The sequence below is a fragment of the Monodon monoceros genome, unplaced genomic scaffold (assembly GCF_005190385.1).
Source record: "Monodon monoceros isolate NGI ecotype Baffin Bay Population unplaced genomic scaffold, NGI_Narwhal_1 Super_Scaffold_11, whole genome shotgun sequence".
NCBI classification, from domain to species: Eukaryota; Metazoa; Chordata; class Mammalia; order Artiodactyla; family Monodontidae; genus Monodon; species Monodon monoceros.
This window is the reverse complement of record NW_021703767.1, coordinates 59,873,953-59,890,010: the sequence shown is the minus strand read 5'-3', so window position 1 is coordinate 59,890,010 and position 16,058 is coordinate 59,873,953. Positions and strand designations below refer to the sequence as shown.

The following is a 16,058-nucleotide window of genomic DNA, read 5'->3' as shown; positions in this document are numbered from 1 at the left end:
CCCTCCCTCCCTCCCTCCCTCCCTCCCTCCCTCTCTCTCTCTCTCTCTCTCTCTCTCTCTCTTACTCTCTCTCCCTCTCTCCCTCTCTCACTCTCACTCTCACACACACAGACTCTTAACAAAAGTGGAACCAAAAAAGAAGAAATATAACTTCTTGGAAAGCTTTTTACTTTACCTAAGTTTGAAGAGGATATAAAAGTTGAAATTACAAGGAAGAAAAAGTCAAGGTAATAAAAACAAGCAAATCATGGAAAAAAGAAATATAAATGATTTATAACATGTGAAAGGGTATTCAGCCTCATTAGTCCTCAAGGAGATGCAAGTTAAGCAATAATAAGATATTTTGTGTTGCTTTGGACTGAAAAATTTAAAAGATGTTGATTATACCCTTTTTTTGTCAGCATTGTTTTTAATAGCAAACAAAACAAAACAAAACCCGGAAGTAAAAAAGGAAGAGGGATAACAACATTGTAAATCAACTATACCCCAATAAAGATTTTAAAAATAAAATAAATAAAAAAGAAAGAGGGATAAAGAGTATTTATCAATGGGTAACAGCTAAATAAATGATGGCTCATCCATGTTACACAGTGCTATGCATGTATGAAAAAGAGTAAGTTAAATTGATATGTACTTACTGGAAAGATGTCCATAATGTATTTCTAAGTAAAAATAAAGCAGATTTCAGAGTGACATAGAGCATGATTTAATTTTTATAAAAAAAAAGTTGTGCATGTGATAATACATACATGTAAATAACTCTGTAGAAAGATCAAGAAAATTGATCTCAAATTGATTACCAACTGGGAGAGGGTAGAATGAATAGGTGGAAATGGGGACTTTGATTTTCCTCCTTGAAAAAAGGGACGTGGTTAGGGGTAATGTGTATTTTTTTGTTTTTCCGTATAGCATTTAAAAAATAATTTAATATTTAAGTGAACCTGTATACTATTTAGAAATTAATAACTTGAAAATATTACCTATCAAAATTTATGGGCTGTGGACAAAGTTGTACCTTGAGGAAATATTATAGCCTTAAATGCATTTATTAGAAAGACAAAAATTAGTTCATAATGCATACATGTGGCAAAAATTAAAATTGCATTTGAAGATATACACTAGGTCTCCTGTGTACTGTGTCCCCCATTTCCCTTCCTCAAAGGCAGTCCTTCCAGAGAAATTACGTGCATCATTTATTAACATATGTTCTCCTCCCCATCCCAAAGGATAGGTATTATATACAAGTTTACTTGTAACATTTATTTATTTATCAATATTTATTTATTTATTTATTTACTTATTTGCTAGGGCTGCCATAACAAAATACACAGACTGGATGGCTTAAACAAGAAAAATTAATTTTCTTAAAGTTCTTGAGGCTCAAAATCCAAGATTAAGGTGTTAGCAGGTTTAGTTTCTTCTGAAGCCTCTCCTTGGCTTGTAGATGGTTGCTTTCTCCTCACGTGGTCCTCCCTATGTCTGTGCGGTCTGCATTCTAATCTCCTTTTCTTATAAGGACACCAGTCATCTTGGATTAGGGCCTACCCTAATGACCCCATTTTAACTTAATTACCTCTTTAAAGATCCTATCCTCAAATACAGTCACATTCTGAAGTATTGGGCAGTAGGACTTCAACATGTGAATTTGGGGGAGATACAATACATAACAAATAAATAGGTAAATAAATAAATTTGACTCTCAGTACATATAACTACATTGTATGGGTGGAGCTATTAGGCTGAGTGAGAGGCCCGCGTACCGCAAAAAAACAAAACAAAACAAAAAAACCCCATTTTTTTATACAAACAGTTTACTTGTGTAGCTTAAAAATAAAAATTTAAAACTGCATTCAGCAAATTACTATGCCCTTGGCTTATTTCTTTTTCTTGAAATATAGTTTCACTCAACTGCCCAGTAAAAGCAGGACTTCATTATTTCATATTCTTAGATATGTCATAGCATCTCAAGGTTGACATTTATGAAAACTCCATGACTGATTGCACCCAACATGATGGTGGGAGCCAGTAGACATTGTTAAAGGACATAATATTTCTTTAACGGCAGAGAAAATTAGAACTTCTGATAGCAGTTGCAGAAAGCAGAAGACAACACAGCACACTCATAAACAGCTCCTCAAGCTCCCACCAAGATGGAAAGCAGCTGCTGAAACCACAGGCACAGAAGAAGGATTCTTTTGGGTGTGAAAAGCACCCCTGTGCTATTCCCACTATGAATACATATATGCCAGATTTCAAGATTTAATGAGTCGGACCCCGTAGACCAGGTAGGAGGTTATTAACCTAAAATGCTGGAGAAGATAAATGCAAATTGTAGCTCATCTAGCAAAATACAGAGAGCAAAGGTGCCTCAAAGCACTAAATAAGATGATAGCATACGTATATCCAAGATACTAAACATAAATGCTGTAATCACAATTTTGAATGACATGGAGAAATGCCCACCTTAAGTAAAAAACAGAACATAGCATTGCCTATGGCCTAACATTTTAATGACTGTGACCCAGACCAGGAATTAATGCTTAATTGCGTTGTAATTTCCATGGATCATATTCTAGTTCAGTAGTGTAAATCATTTTGATTGGAGAGGACTAAGGATTTATTATAGATCTCATATAAAGAAATGGAACATATTTTAAAATTGCATATCTACGTAGCCACTCTTAAAACATTTTAAGTAACTGTAAAATGCTTAGGAATGTGTTAAACAGCAGCAAGACAAATACCGAGATTGAAAAGATCTTTCTCAACCCGTGGACAAATGATGTTTAAGCAATGTGCCATAAAATATTTTCAATTAAGACACTTTAATTCCAGCTTGAAATTTTTATAAGAATTAGGTTTTTCTCTTCATAGTATCTAAAGACACAATTAAAATTAACCTTTACCACTAATTTGCTTCTTGGTGGGAAGAAAATGCAACTTGCCACTGAAAGTTAAACTAAATCTTCTCTTAAATAAATGCCAGTACTTTTTGGTGGCTTCACATTTTCCCTGTGTTAGGGAAATTGGGGATGACTGGTAACTAAGTAGAATTTTGAAATTATATGCTGAAAGAAAGCAGATGTACCAAGTGATGAAAAAGATGAATGGGTAGAGTTTCAAATTACCCAAAGAGACTTCTATCAAACAGTTTTCTTTTAATTTAAGATCTTGATTGACACATAATTCACATACCATGAAGTTTACCATTTAAAGAGTAATTCAATGGTTTTTAGTATGTTTACGGAGTTGTGCAGCCATCACCATTATCTAATTTTAGAACATTTAATTATCCCCCAAAGACCCCCCACCCCACCTTCCTCATTAGCATTCACTCCCCATCCTTCTCAACCCCTGGCAACTACTTTCTTTCTCTATGGGTTTACCTGTTATGGACATTTCTTATAAATGGAATAAATAAAAGTCACAACATGTGACATTTTGTGTCAGACTTCTTTCATTTAATATAATGTTTATAATATAAAGGATCACGCATGCTGTAGCATGTATCAGTACTTATGTCTTTTTATTGCTGAACAATATTCCACTGTGTGGATATATCACATTTTATTTACTTGTCACTTGAGGACATTTCGCTTGTTCCAACTCTTAAACTATTATGAACATTGCTGCTACAAATATCCATGTACAAGTTTTTGTGTGAACATGTGTTTTCAATTCTCTTGGGTATATACCTAGGTGGAATTGCTGGATTATATGGCAACTCTGTGTTTAACTATTTGAGGAACTGCCAGACTGTTTTCCAAAGTGACCACACCATTTTACATTCCCACCAGCAATGTATGAGGTAGTAGCACACTTCTGAATGTATACATATATTTTTTCCAGCTTTATTGAGGTATGATTGACAAATAAAAATTATATATATTTAAGGTATATAACATAATGCTTTGATATAAGTGTACGTTGTGAAATGATTACCACAGTCAAGCTAATTAACACATCTGCCACCTCACATAGCTACCGTTTGTGGTGAGAACAATTAAGATTTTCTCTCAGCAAATTTCAAATATACAATACCTTATATTAACTATAGTCACCGTGCTGTACATTAGGTCTTCAGAACTTTCTCAGTGTATAACTGATTGTTTGTACACTTTGACCATTTCCTCCACCCCCTGGCCCCTGGTAACAACAATTTTACCCTCTGTTGCTATGAGTTCGACTTTTTTAGTTTCCACATATAAGTGAGATCATACAGTGTTTGTTTGTCTGTGTCTGGGTTATTTCATTTAGCATAATGTCCTTCAGGCTGATCCATGTTGTTACAAGTGTCAGGATTTCCCTTTTTTTAAGGCCAAATGATATATACATACACATATATATATCACATACAATATACAAAATAATACATTCATATAGTACAGTATTTTCCTTACCCATTCATCTGTCAATGGACACTTAGGTTGTTTCCGTATCTTGGCTACTGTGGATGATGCTGCAATGAATGGAGTACAGATATTTCTTTGAGATAGTGATTTATTTCCTTTGGATATATACCCAGAAGTGTGATGCTGAAACATATGGTAGTTCTATTTTTAATTTTTTGAGGAACCTCCATGCTGTTTTCCATAATGGCTGTACCAGTTTATGTTTCCACCAACAGTGCAAGAGGGTTCCCTTTTCTCCACACCCTCACCAACAACAGTCTTTCGACTTTTTGATAATAGCCATTCTAACAGGTGTGAAGTGAGATCTCTTTGTGGTTTTGATTTGCATTTACCTGATGATTAGATGTTGAGCATCTTTTCACATACCTGTTGGTCATTTGTATGTCTTCTTTGGAAATATATATTCTTCTTTGAATATATATATATATATATTTATTTATTTATTTATTTATTTATATGGACCATTTTAAAAGTCTTTATTGAATTTGTTACAGTAGTGTTTCTGTTTTATGTTTTGATTTTCTGGCCACAAGGCATGTGGGATCTTAGCTCCCCAACCAGAGATCGAGCCTGCACCCCCTGCATTGGAAGATGAAGTCTTAAACCACCGGACTGCCAGGGAAATCCCTGAATATATACTTATAAAAGAAACTTCAGGGAATTAAGTGGCAGTGACCTCGAAAGAGCCTTTTGAGATGCTGATAATGTTCTATATATTGATCAGAGTGGTGGTTACATAGTTGTATTCATGTATAAAAATGCATGAGGAGTTCCCTGGCGGCCTAGTGGTTAGGATCACAGGCTTTCACTGCCGTGGCCTCCAAAAAAGCATGGAGCAGTGAACTTAAGTTAGTGACTTACTGTACGTAAGTTATATTACCAATAAAAAAGAAAAAATATCCTAACTGCATTGTCCTTTTTTCTATTTTACTGTAGACCGGGGGACTTCATTTTACTTCAGACCAGTGGTGCTAGGCTAGTTTCTTGGATTGCTATTCAAGAACCACTGATTTTAAGATAAAATCTGAACACATTCATTAGGCATAGAAAATTCCTTTACAGTCTGGTCCAAGTTCTCTTTCTGCCCTCCACACCCCCGGCCCTCGGCAGTGAATGTGCAGAGTCCTAACCACTGGACCACCAGGGAATTCCCTAAATTCGCTTTTAAAAACTTTTTATTTTAAAAATAATTATAGACTCAAAGGAAGATACAAACACAGTACAAAGAGTCCATGTGCTCTTCACCCCGCTTCACCCAAAGGTGACATCTTTTATAAATGTAGGACAATACCAAAACCAGGAAGCTGACATTCATTAACCTATCTTTTAATTCATCTTTCACCTTTTAACTTATTTTTTACATTCCCTGTGTTGTCCAGTACAGTAGCCACTAGCCACAAGTAGCTATTTAAATTACTTAAAAATATAGAAAATGAAAAATTTTATTCCATGGTCTCACTAGCCCCATTTCAAGCACTTAATAGCCACGTGTGACTAGTGGTGACCATATGGAAAGTAGATTTTCCACTGCACAAAGCTTTTTTGGAAAGCCCTGATCTAGACTGTATTCATCTCTATTTCTGCAATTGCTAGGCAGTGTACATACTCAATCCATACTTGAACAGTTGAGTCTAGACCTACCCTCTTTTACACATGAAAACACTCAGGCCCTGGGTTATGGTAAATAAAATGGAATATAGCTATTGAGCAGCAAATCTGAGACAGAGCTCAGGTTTCCTAAATCCAGGTTCACTGGTCTTTCCAAGTGGACCCTAATGTGTAAGCTCACCAATTTGTATCAGTTTTAGAGGAAGGAGTGTTAAAGTAATGTAATACTTTCTAACTTTGGGGTGTATAAGAATCAACAGGAAGCTTGTTAGAACTGCATATTCCTGGACCTCTCCCTCCCCTGATTCTGATACATTAGGTCTGGGGTGGGGTGTAGGAATCTATATTTTAAACATAAGCTTAATCAAGACTGTGTGGTGATAATATAAGGATAGATCAGAATATAGAGCAACAGAATAGAGAGCCTAGAAACAGAACTTCACTGTTACAGATATTTGACTTTTAACAAAGATGCCATTGAAGAAAGGAAATCTTTTCAAGCAATGGTGTTGGAACAACTTAAATATCCGTATGAAAAACAAAGAACTTTGACCCCTACCTCATGTCATAAATAATATGGATCATTGACCTAAATATTATAATTAATTAGTAATTAATTTATAATTATAAACTTTCTAGAAGCAACCATAGGAGAATATCTTTGGGATGGGTAAAGGTTTTTTGGACAGGACACAAAAAGAAATAATCATAAAAGAAAAAATTGAGCGGCTTCCCTGGTGGCGCAGTGGTTGAGAGTCCGCCTGCCAATGCAGGGGACACGGGTTTGTGCCCTGGTCCGGGAGGATCCCACATGCCGTGGAGCGGCTGGGCCCGTGAGCCATGGCCACTGGGCCTGCGCGTCCGGAGCCTGTGCTCCGCAGTGGGAGAGGCCACAGCAGTGAGAGGCCCGCGTACCGCAAAAAAAAAAAAAAAGATAAGAAAAAGTGATGTTATATTTCATCAAGAATTTTGCTCACCAAAAGGCACATTTAAGAAAATACATAGGCAGGGACTTCCCTGGCAGTCTAGTGGTTAAGACTCCTTGCTTCCTGTGCAGGGGACGCAGGTTCCATCCCTGGGTGGGGAACTAAGGTCCCACGTGCCCTGAGGTGGAGCCAAAAAATCAATCAAATCAAATCAAATCAGAGAATCAATGAACTTGAAGAGAGAAAAAAAGAAAATAAGACAAAGCATAGGCAAGCCACGTAATAGGAGAAAGTGTTTGCAAAATATATTTCAGACAAAGGACAGGTGTCCAGAAGATATATCAGTTAATAACTCAGAATATATAAAGACTTCCTATAAATCAATAATAAAAAGATAAACAGCCCAATTAAAAAACTGGTTAAAGATATGAACACACAAAAGAAGATCTACAAATGGTCTTAATAGGCACATAAAAAGCATTCAAGGGAATTCCGTGCCGGTCCAGTGGTTCGGACTCTACGCTTCCACTGCTGGGGGCATGGGCTGGATCCCTGGTTGGGGAACTAAGATGCCGCAAGCTGCGTGATGCAGCAAAAAAAAAAAAAAAAGCATTCAATATCATTAGTCATGAAGAAGTGCAAATTAAACTATAATGGGATACCGCTATATACTCACCAGCATGGCTAAAATTAACAGGCTGACAAAACCCAGTACTGGCGAGGCTGTGGAGCAACGAGCAATTCTTCTACCTCGTGGGCGGTGCAAAATGGTACTACCACTCTGGAGAAAGTGTGACATCTCTTGGGTAAATACCTAGGAGTGGAACTTAAGGGGACGTGATAAACAATTATACTTGTAGGTATTTACCAAGAGAAATGAAGGACTATATCCACAAAGAGACTTACACAACAGTGTTCTTGGGTAGCAGCTTTATTCATAGTAGCCAAAACATGGAAACAATCCAGGTGGCCATGAACAGAAAAATGAATGAACAAATTGGGTTATAAATTCACACACAATTATATATTCATACTCGGGAGTAAAGAGGAACAAACTACAAATGAATTTTAACATGTTGAGTAAAAGTTTGAAACAGTAGCATTCTCAGTTAATACATTATAAAGCTCTATGGTGAAAAAAATGAGAAGGCTGGTCACCTCTCTGGGAGTAGGGGGAAGGCACTGATTAGGAAGGGTCATGAGAGAACTTTCTCTGATGATAATAATCCGTACCTTGCTAGGGGTTGTGTCACACAGGTGTGTGCATTTGTCAGAACTCTCTAAATGTTACACTAAAATCTGTGCATTTGACTAATATGTAAGCTTTACCCTGAGGGGGAAAAAAGTTTTAAAAGATGTAATTTTGATGCAGGTGATCTGAAGGCCACACTTTGAGAACCACTGGGTTTGACTGATTTCAGAAATAATTCTTTCTTACCGTGAAAAATAGTAATCCATAGATTACTAATGTAACGTTTTGACAATTTTCAAAAATTCATGGCACTTTAAAATTTTAAAGGGTATATTTGTATTTAGTTACATAAATATTGTATTAAAAGTGCCATTTCCTTATTAGTAGGTTAATTAATAAGTGGACAAGGATTTATGACAATATTATATAGTTCTTCATTCCAGTAAATGTTCTTTTTCAGTGTCAGGAATGCAATTTTAATATCAGGAGGTAATGGACATGGAAATAATTTTGCACTGAATTAGATTAATTGAATTGGTTAAAATGTGCTTTGAGATGGATATTTATAGTGACATTTGGTAAAATGGATGATTTTGATTTGCCGTTATATTCCTCTTTCAGTAAACTACTGGCTTTCACCACAGTGAAGTTTATTGAATGTGTTTACTTATGTGATAGGCCTCTAGTGTCATTTACTTTAAGATTCTAGATGTTAAAAAAAATTAAAACTTTTACTTCATGTATCTTAATTGTAACATGAATCTGCAGACTTGCAAAAGGGCTACAGGGGAACAACTGGAACTATGATATTAATGACCAAATGCTGACTCATGTGGGTATGAGGCAAATCTGACCTTACTGGTTTATAGGTAAAATTATCTGGTCAACTCTCATACCACATCCCAAACAATCTCTCCTACAAGTAGAGTATTGGTCAGGTCCCTGAAATTTCACCAAGATACCTGCCTGTGCTTTCAAATTGTCCTGATAAGAACCACCTGGGGGCACTCATTAAATTTCAGATTCCTCCATCAGAGATTTGAATTCCTTCCTTAGAGATTGATTCAGTGGGTCTGAATCTGTATTTTTAAACTAGTACCTTCAGATGATCAGGAGTGTTTAGGAAATATTGCCCTAAAGAGGAGCTAAGTTTGTCCAAAAAAAAAAAGAGAAGGGCTTCCCTGGTGGCGCAGTGGTTGAGAGTCTGCCTGCCGATGCAGGGGACACGGGTACGTGCCCCGGTCCGGGAAGATCCCACATGCTGCGGAGCGGCTGGGCCCGTAAGGCATGGCCCGCGTACCGCAAAAAAAAAAAAGAAGAAAAGAAAAAGAAAAAAATCACCCAGAGACCTTGTTGAAAATACAGATTCCTGGGCCCTACCTAGCACTTCTCATTTGTCTGGTATGAAGCCCCCATATGTCTGCTTTTTTTTTTTTTGACATGCTGCAAGGCTTGTGGGCTCTTTGTTCCCCGGCCAGGGACTGAACCCAGGCCCTGGCAGTGAAAGTGCTGAGTCCTAACCACTGGATCATCAGGGAATTCCCCCCCCCATATTTGCATTTTTTAAGAGCATAGACAATGCGCAGATCTGAGGGCTGTCTTCCTGGTGCCTTAGTGGTAGGTTCTTGAGTAAGTTTTCAGTCATTCGCACAAGAGAGAATGGGGAAGTAGGAGATTGAAGGAAAGATAATTTTAGAATTGAGGACAGCAGAGGGCAAGGAAAACTGAGCATGCATGAGAAAGGGGAGAATCACCTCCTGGAGACTGTCCAATGGCTGCTGTGCTACCATCTTTGTGGAGCACTCATAACCCACGGGGAAGTGACTTTTGAAAGAAACCAGGTTCATTAACTTTTGAGAGGTGGGGAGAATTCAGGATCATTCTGTATGCCACGGAAAATCTGCCTGCCTGCTCTAGGTTGCTAGTCCTTGTTTTCCATGCTGCTAATGGAAACCTATAAACATTCACTGATTTTTCTCTTGTGTAGTAAGAAGAAAACATAACTTATAGACCATCTTCTGGCAGAAGATGATAGATTTGGATCAGAAACGGGAGGCGTTGGAAGCCAGGAATCAAAAGTGAAGAAATTCTGCAAGCCCTTGGGTGAGAAAGGTGACAGGGATTGATTTATTTACTCACGTGTCCCGCATTGTCAGTCTGTGGTTATCTAATGTGAACTTGTTTTTTAGGCTGATCTGGACCTTCATAAATGTTAGGGAGAAGGTTGGAATAAGCGCTGGAAATGGGTCTAGAGCACACATTTCTCCTCAGGCTGCTTCAGTTAGTACTTTTCTGTCAGCACCTTGTCTGCATCTACTTCTTTCTTTCCCAGGACCCTTCCCCCTCCTTTCTAGAGCTAAAGCCTTAACCTGAAATACCTCATTAATATCCATGGCCAATGTTGATTAAATTCTTACTCCAGCTAGGCACCATGCTGTTGTCCTCTCCCTGCATTATTTCATCATTCCTTTCTTGAAACAGCCCAATAATCTAGATACTGTGATTATGATCCACTTTTGAGATGAAGAATCTGAGGTTCCAAGACGTTACATAACTTGCCCAGGACCTCACAGCTAGGAAATGGCAGAACCAGATTTTAAACTCACGCTGACTTCGGTTCCTTACTTGCTGCCTTCTTTTTCTCTCAAAGAGAAAATAGGAAACTGCTCTTGCAGCCTCCTGCAGTGTATCAGAACAGGTATCCCAACTTGACAGACCTCTTTTGAAAAGTTGTCAATCCCTGGGATTTAAAAGCATTAAAGTTGTCATTACAAAATTCTGAAAAATCAGAAAAGAGAAAGAAGTCACCTATAATATTCCTGGCCTTATATAACTGTGATTAATATTTTAATGTATTTGCTTTCAGGCTTTTTTGGCATAGGTGTATATTTCCATATTGTACATATATTCTTTAGTATCATGGTATTTTAAATATAAATAGAATTTTCAAACTCAGATTTTTAACGATTCTCAAGTGGTAATGTTTAAGACTTCTAGCAGTTTGAAATGAAGGAAGCCTGGCAAATGAGTGAATGAATAAATGAATGAATGCTTGCTTCCATGTATGGAATATTATTTATTTGTGTACTTGTCACTTTTGTTTTTTTCTGCATTCAGAGAGGAGGACCATTGTTTTAAATTTTGTGTCATGAACAAACAGTATCATGAACAAAGAACATACTCTCCCAACAAGTGTGTTTTACCTGTCTTTCCAGGTCTTGCTCAAATCTACACCCCCCTTTAGGCTTTTCTTGATTTCCAAACCTATAATGACCTTTCTCTCCTCCAATCTTCTCAAGCACTCCTGGCTATACCTCACATTTGACATTCACCATGTTCTCCACCTGCTGGTTATAGTATTTTTTGTCCTATCTTCTTATACTTGTCTACAACACCTAATCCAGTGCTTTTTCGTGATGTCACTTTTATTTCTTAGCGTCTTGGTATTCAAACCAAATTGCTATTAATCAGTTTCTCCAAGATACCAGAATGCCTTTAGACTTTCTGACATGTCTTTCCATGCCTTGTAGGTTCCTATCACTGTAACCATGCCAGAAATGTCAGAGAATGAGACTCCTACAAAAAAGCAGCACAGGTATGAAGACACAATCCAAAAATAATATAGTTTGGCAGATAAGAGGCAGAATTAGTCCCCACTTTGCTAAATAGGTAGTCCTTTAGGGAACTTTCCTTTGGATGCCTAGAAAACCATTACTCTTCAAAAATAGGTGTGGATAAATATAAATAGATTTACTGAAAGGGGTGCATAATTAAAATTTACCTGTCCTTTAAATTCTACTAGCAGTGTAAGAAATAAAATGACTATCAGTAGTTAAAATAGTGTAATACCTAATCTGTGCTAAATGTTTAGTTCCTCCTGAAATTTTTACTTGCATTCAATATTGGTCTTTGTGGCGGATACTAAGTTCGCGTAGGCTGCAGTCAGCTTCCGCAGGCATTTTGTGACATTACAAACCATTAATGCCAATATGCACATTAGTATAGTATTAGTTCTGGTTCTTTGTATAATACCTCCTTCAAACTTTCTAGCATTTGGGGCAATGTTTCTGCTTAGAATTGCATGGCCAGTGCTTCCATTATTAAATATTAAAATCATTATTTTCTTTCCTTACCAAATAGCTATTAGAGAATTCTTATATATTGAGTAATTGTACATAAAAGGGAAAATTGGTGTTTTTAGTAGATCAGCTTTTAAGAAAATGTAAGAGTTTGGATAACCTAAGGTACATAAATGCAAAAGATGGCTCAGATGCCAGTCGTTAGTGCGTGAGTGCTAGTGACTACCACACTTCCCTCCCTGGGGATTACAAGTTTCTTCTGTACCATTGCTTGTTTTCTGTACATACTCATCCCTACCCCTGGCCAGGTGCCAGAGCAAACATCAGAAATCACCTACAGGGACTTTCCTGGTGGTGTAGTGGTTAAGAATCCACCTGCCAATGCAGGGAACATGGGTTCAAGCCCTGGTCTGGGAAGATCCCATATGCCCCAGAGCAACTAAGTCCGTGCGCCACAACTACTGAGCCTGCGCTCTAGAGCCTGTGAGCCACAACTGCTGAGCCCGCGAGCCACAACTACTGAAGCCCGCGCGCCTAGAGCCCATGCTCCGCAACAAGAGAAGCCACTGCAATGAGAAGCCCATGCACTGCAACAAAGAGTAGCCCCCGCTCACCGCAACTAGAAAAATCCTGCGTGCAGCAATGAAGAGCCAATGCAGACAAGAATAAATTTTAAAAAATAAAATAAATTTATAAAAAAAAAGAAATCACCGACAATTGACCCTTGAACAGCGTGTAGCTAGGGGTATAGCCAGACTTCCTGTTCACAGTTCTCCATATCCATGGTTCCATATCCATGGATTCAACCAACTGTGGATCCTGTGGTACTGTAGTATTTACTATTGAAGAAAATACAAGTATAAGTGGATCCGTGTAGTTCAAACCCATGTTGTTCAAGGAGCAGCTGTACTTGGCACATCACTTAGAGAGCTGACTAGCCCCTTAAGTACATTTTTCAAATAGGTAAGATTTTCAATGATTGACTTACTTCCCAACCAATGACTTCTGGGTGTGGAAAAATGGAGAATTGTAGTTACTTTGAGAAAATTGTGAATTCTAACTTTATATTGATGTATCTGCAGTTAGGTTTTTATACCATAATATATTATTAAGAAAACTTTCCTTCAAATGGTTTCTCATTGATACAACAAATACAAATTCATAAAATTAATTTTTATGGTTCTCAAAATATAACGTAAAACGTTTTCTTATTATTTTCATGTTCCTTTTATCTGTACTTTTTGTTTCAGAAAGAAAAATCGGGAGACACACAATGCAGGTAGAAACAGCAATTTAAGTTTTATTTGTTAGCACTTTTTGCATTCAAAATGAAATTATACTGCAGTTGATTGTGTTTTTATGTTATAAGCACAGAATCATTATTCATTACATTTTAGGAAAGTGTTCCTTTATTGTTTGGGTTATTTTTTTTTTTGCATTTTTTATATTGAAGTATACATGTGCAATGTTATATAAATTACAGGTGTACGACATAGTGATTCAAACTTTTAAAGGTTATATTCCATTTATAGTTATTATAAAATATTGACTGTATTCCCTGTGTTGTACAATACACCCTTGTATCTTACTTATTTAATACAAAATAATTTGTTCTATATTGTTTTTAGTTGACAAAATACTCCCTAAGTCTCATGAAGATGGCTTATCATTTTCTGATTCACAGTCTATTAAATAATTTAAGGATTAATATACCCCTGGAGCTAGTGTTTTAAGTGATTTCACCCACTGAGGAATTCCAGATATACTCCTCCTGAAAAGAGTGAAGAGTATGTACCTCTGCAGAAATTCTAGAGTGGGCTAGCTGCCTACAGGAGTAGGGAAGAAATGGGGAGCAGCTGTAAATCTTAAAGGTACTTGAAATGTGAACAGTCTTAAATTAAGCTGTGGAGTTCTCAATTATAAGAAGAAATGTAGAAAAAAATATTTGATTTTTATCTCAAACGTCAAAATTATAGGCCACAGCCAGGTAAACATTTATAGAAGTAATTGTGCATACATTGACAATTTGGTACATTTTTAACATTTTATTTTCCATCAGGGACTACAGTCAGATCTAAAAATATATATTTTAGACTCAATTTCTATTACTCTATAAATAATCTCTTCCCTTCCCTAAGGAAAGGGCCCTGGGGAAAACTTTATCTATGGAAAGTTGTGTTGAACACTGGTAGGGCATTGCTGTTCCCCAGAATGGGAGTTTACTACCTTTGAATTCCCTTTTATCACTGTGGATAGAGTCTTAATGTTGTTGTTCTTGTGGTTTTATCTACACACATTAAAAAATATGCTCTTAGATAACAGCAAATACTATTGTTAGAGAATTCAGAAGAAAGGTGAGCTATAGTTTATTGCTTTGTGGGGTTTTTTTTTTTTGGCCACATCAATAAATCTAATTTTTTTGGCCATATGAACTAAATCTTTTTATTAGAATCAAATGTCACATGGGACCATAAATATGTCCTGATAGTAATTTATTAAGAGAGAGTAAATGGATGTCATTGAAAGGATGTTCTTACTGCTAGATTATGAAGCAAGAAGTATATATTTTGAAAAACAAGACCTACTTATGCTATATCTGAAAGATCATCCTCTTAGAAGCGCTGAAGTCCTTTGTAAAAAGGAAGGCTTTAGAAAACTAACAGAAAGTAGACTGATTTTCCTATTTACAGTGTCTTATAGAAAAATTATTTAGATCATCGCTTGTATCTTCTTGCCCCTTTCATACAACTTTTAAAGTTGTAGCACGTAAGCCTGGAACATTGCTCAGTTAATTGAGAAGTTGTCAGTTGTTCAGCTTCTTAGATGGGCCAAAGTGAACAGCACAGACCCCATAGAAAAAAATAAACCAGTGCCTTTTCTTGTCTATTTTAAGTCACAACTAATAGCCGTTTCTATTCCAAAAATGCCTTCTAGTCAGCCTAAAAGGTGTGTTAAAGTTCTTTAATCTGTCTAGAAAGGTCTAATTTGCCCATTTGCTATAAAGAAGCAGCTTTCTAGTAACATAGCTAGTGGGTTCTTGTAATTTAGTTATCATTAGAATCTCTAATAATTACTTGAAATATAATAATGGCCTAAGAGTAATGTAGTATTAGCACATTGTGTTTATAATTTGAATTTAATTATTATAGATTCCATTATTTTAAATCCTAATAAATGGTATGGCTTATATTGATTTCCATAACACTAAACCTAGAATATGACATTCTTAGAAATCTTATTGTAGTTATTTGTATTCAGTAGATACTATTTGATAAGACTTTCTTAGGTATTTCTTTACCTAAAATTTCTTTACCCAGGGAGAATGAGACACTTTGGCAGTAGTATTGTAAGGTTTGATAAATGAATTTTTCCTCTATCTAGTGGAGAGGCATAGAAAGAAGAAAATCAATGCTGGGATAAACAGAATAGGAGAGCTGATCCCATGCTCCCCTGCGCTGAAACAGGTGAGAAATCCACTCATACTTTCACCAATTGCTTGTGATCAGATAATTCCCTAAGTTGTTTCTGTGCTCAGATGATTATTTTTGTTCCCTGCCATTAATGGTTTTTTAGAGTTAATAATTGCCTCATTGTTTTTCATTTGCTCAATTTTCTATATACCTGCCTATCTTTAATTCTTTCCACACCTCCAACAGTCTCTTACTACAGTTTCTATATGGTCAAATTGCCACATAATTTCCATGTTCCTAATTTTTCCTTTGAACCTTTACTTCTGGAACCCTCTACCCTTCCTTTTCAATCTCAATTAGTTGGTTTCTTTCAACTCTTCTGTTTTTAATTTCAGCTCTTATATTTTTAATTTCCAAGTCTTTTTTTCTTG

The 16,058-nt window shown here is 36.5% G+C and overlaps 1 protein-coding gene across 5 annotated transcripts in view; it reads left to right on the top strand.

The window, feature by feature from the left end:
• Positions 1-16,058, top strand: part of USF3 (upstream transcription factor family member 3) — a 44,118-nt gene that overhangs the window by 9,888 nt on the left and 18,172 nt on the right. The window contains exons 1-5 of one of the 5 annotated variants that reach the window (XM_029214448.1): positions 83-227; positions 10,126-10,241; positions 11,669-11,733; positions 13,468-13,496; positions 15,599-15,681. In XM_029214448.1, the coding sequence (XP_029070281.1) occupies positions 11,687-11,733; positions 13,468-13,496; positions 15,599-15,681 (159 nt within the window). In that variant the 5' untranslated portion in view covers positions 83-227; positions 10,126-10,241; positions 11,669-11,686. Of the gene's footprint in view, positions 1-82; positions 228-8,338; positions 10,251-11,668; positions 11,734-13,467; positions 13,497-15,598; positions 15,682-16,058 lie in introns of those variants that run through there. The other 4 variants (XM_029214449.1, XM_029214446.1, XM_029214447.1 and 1 more) reach the window with 4 other exon arrangements.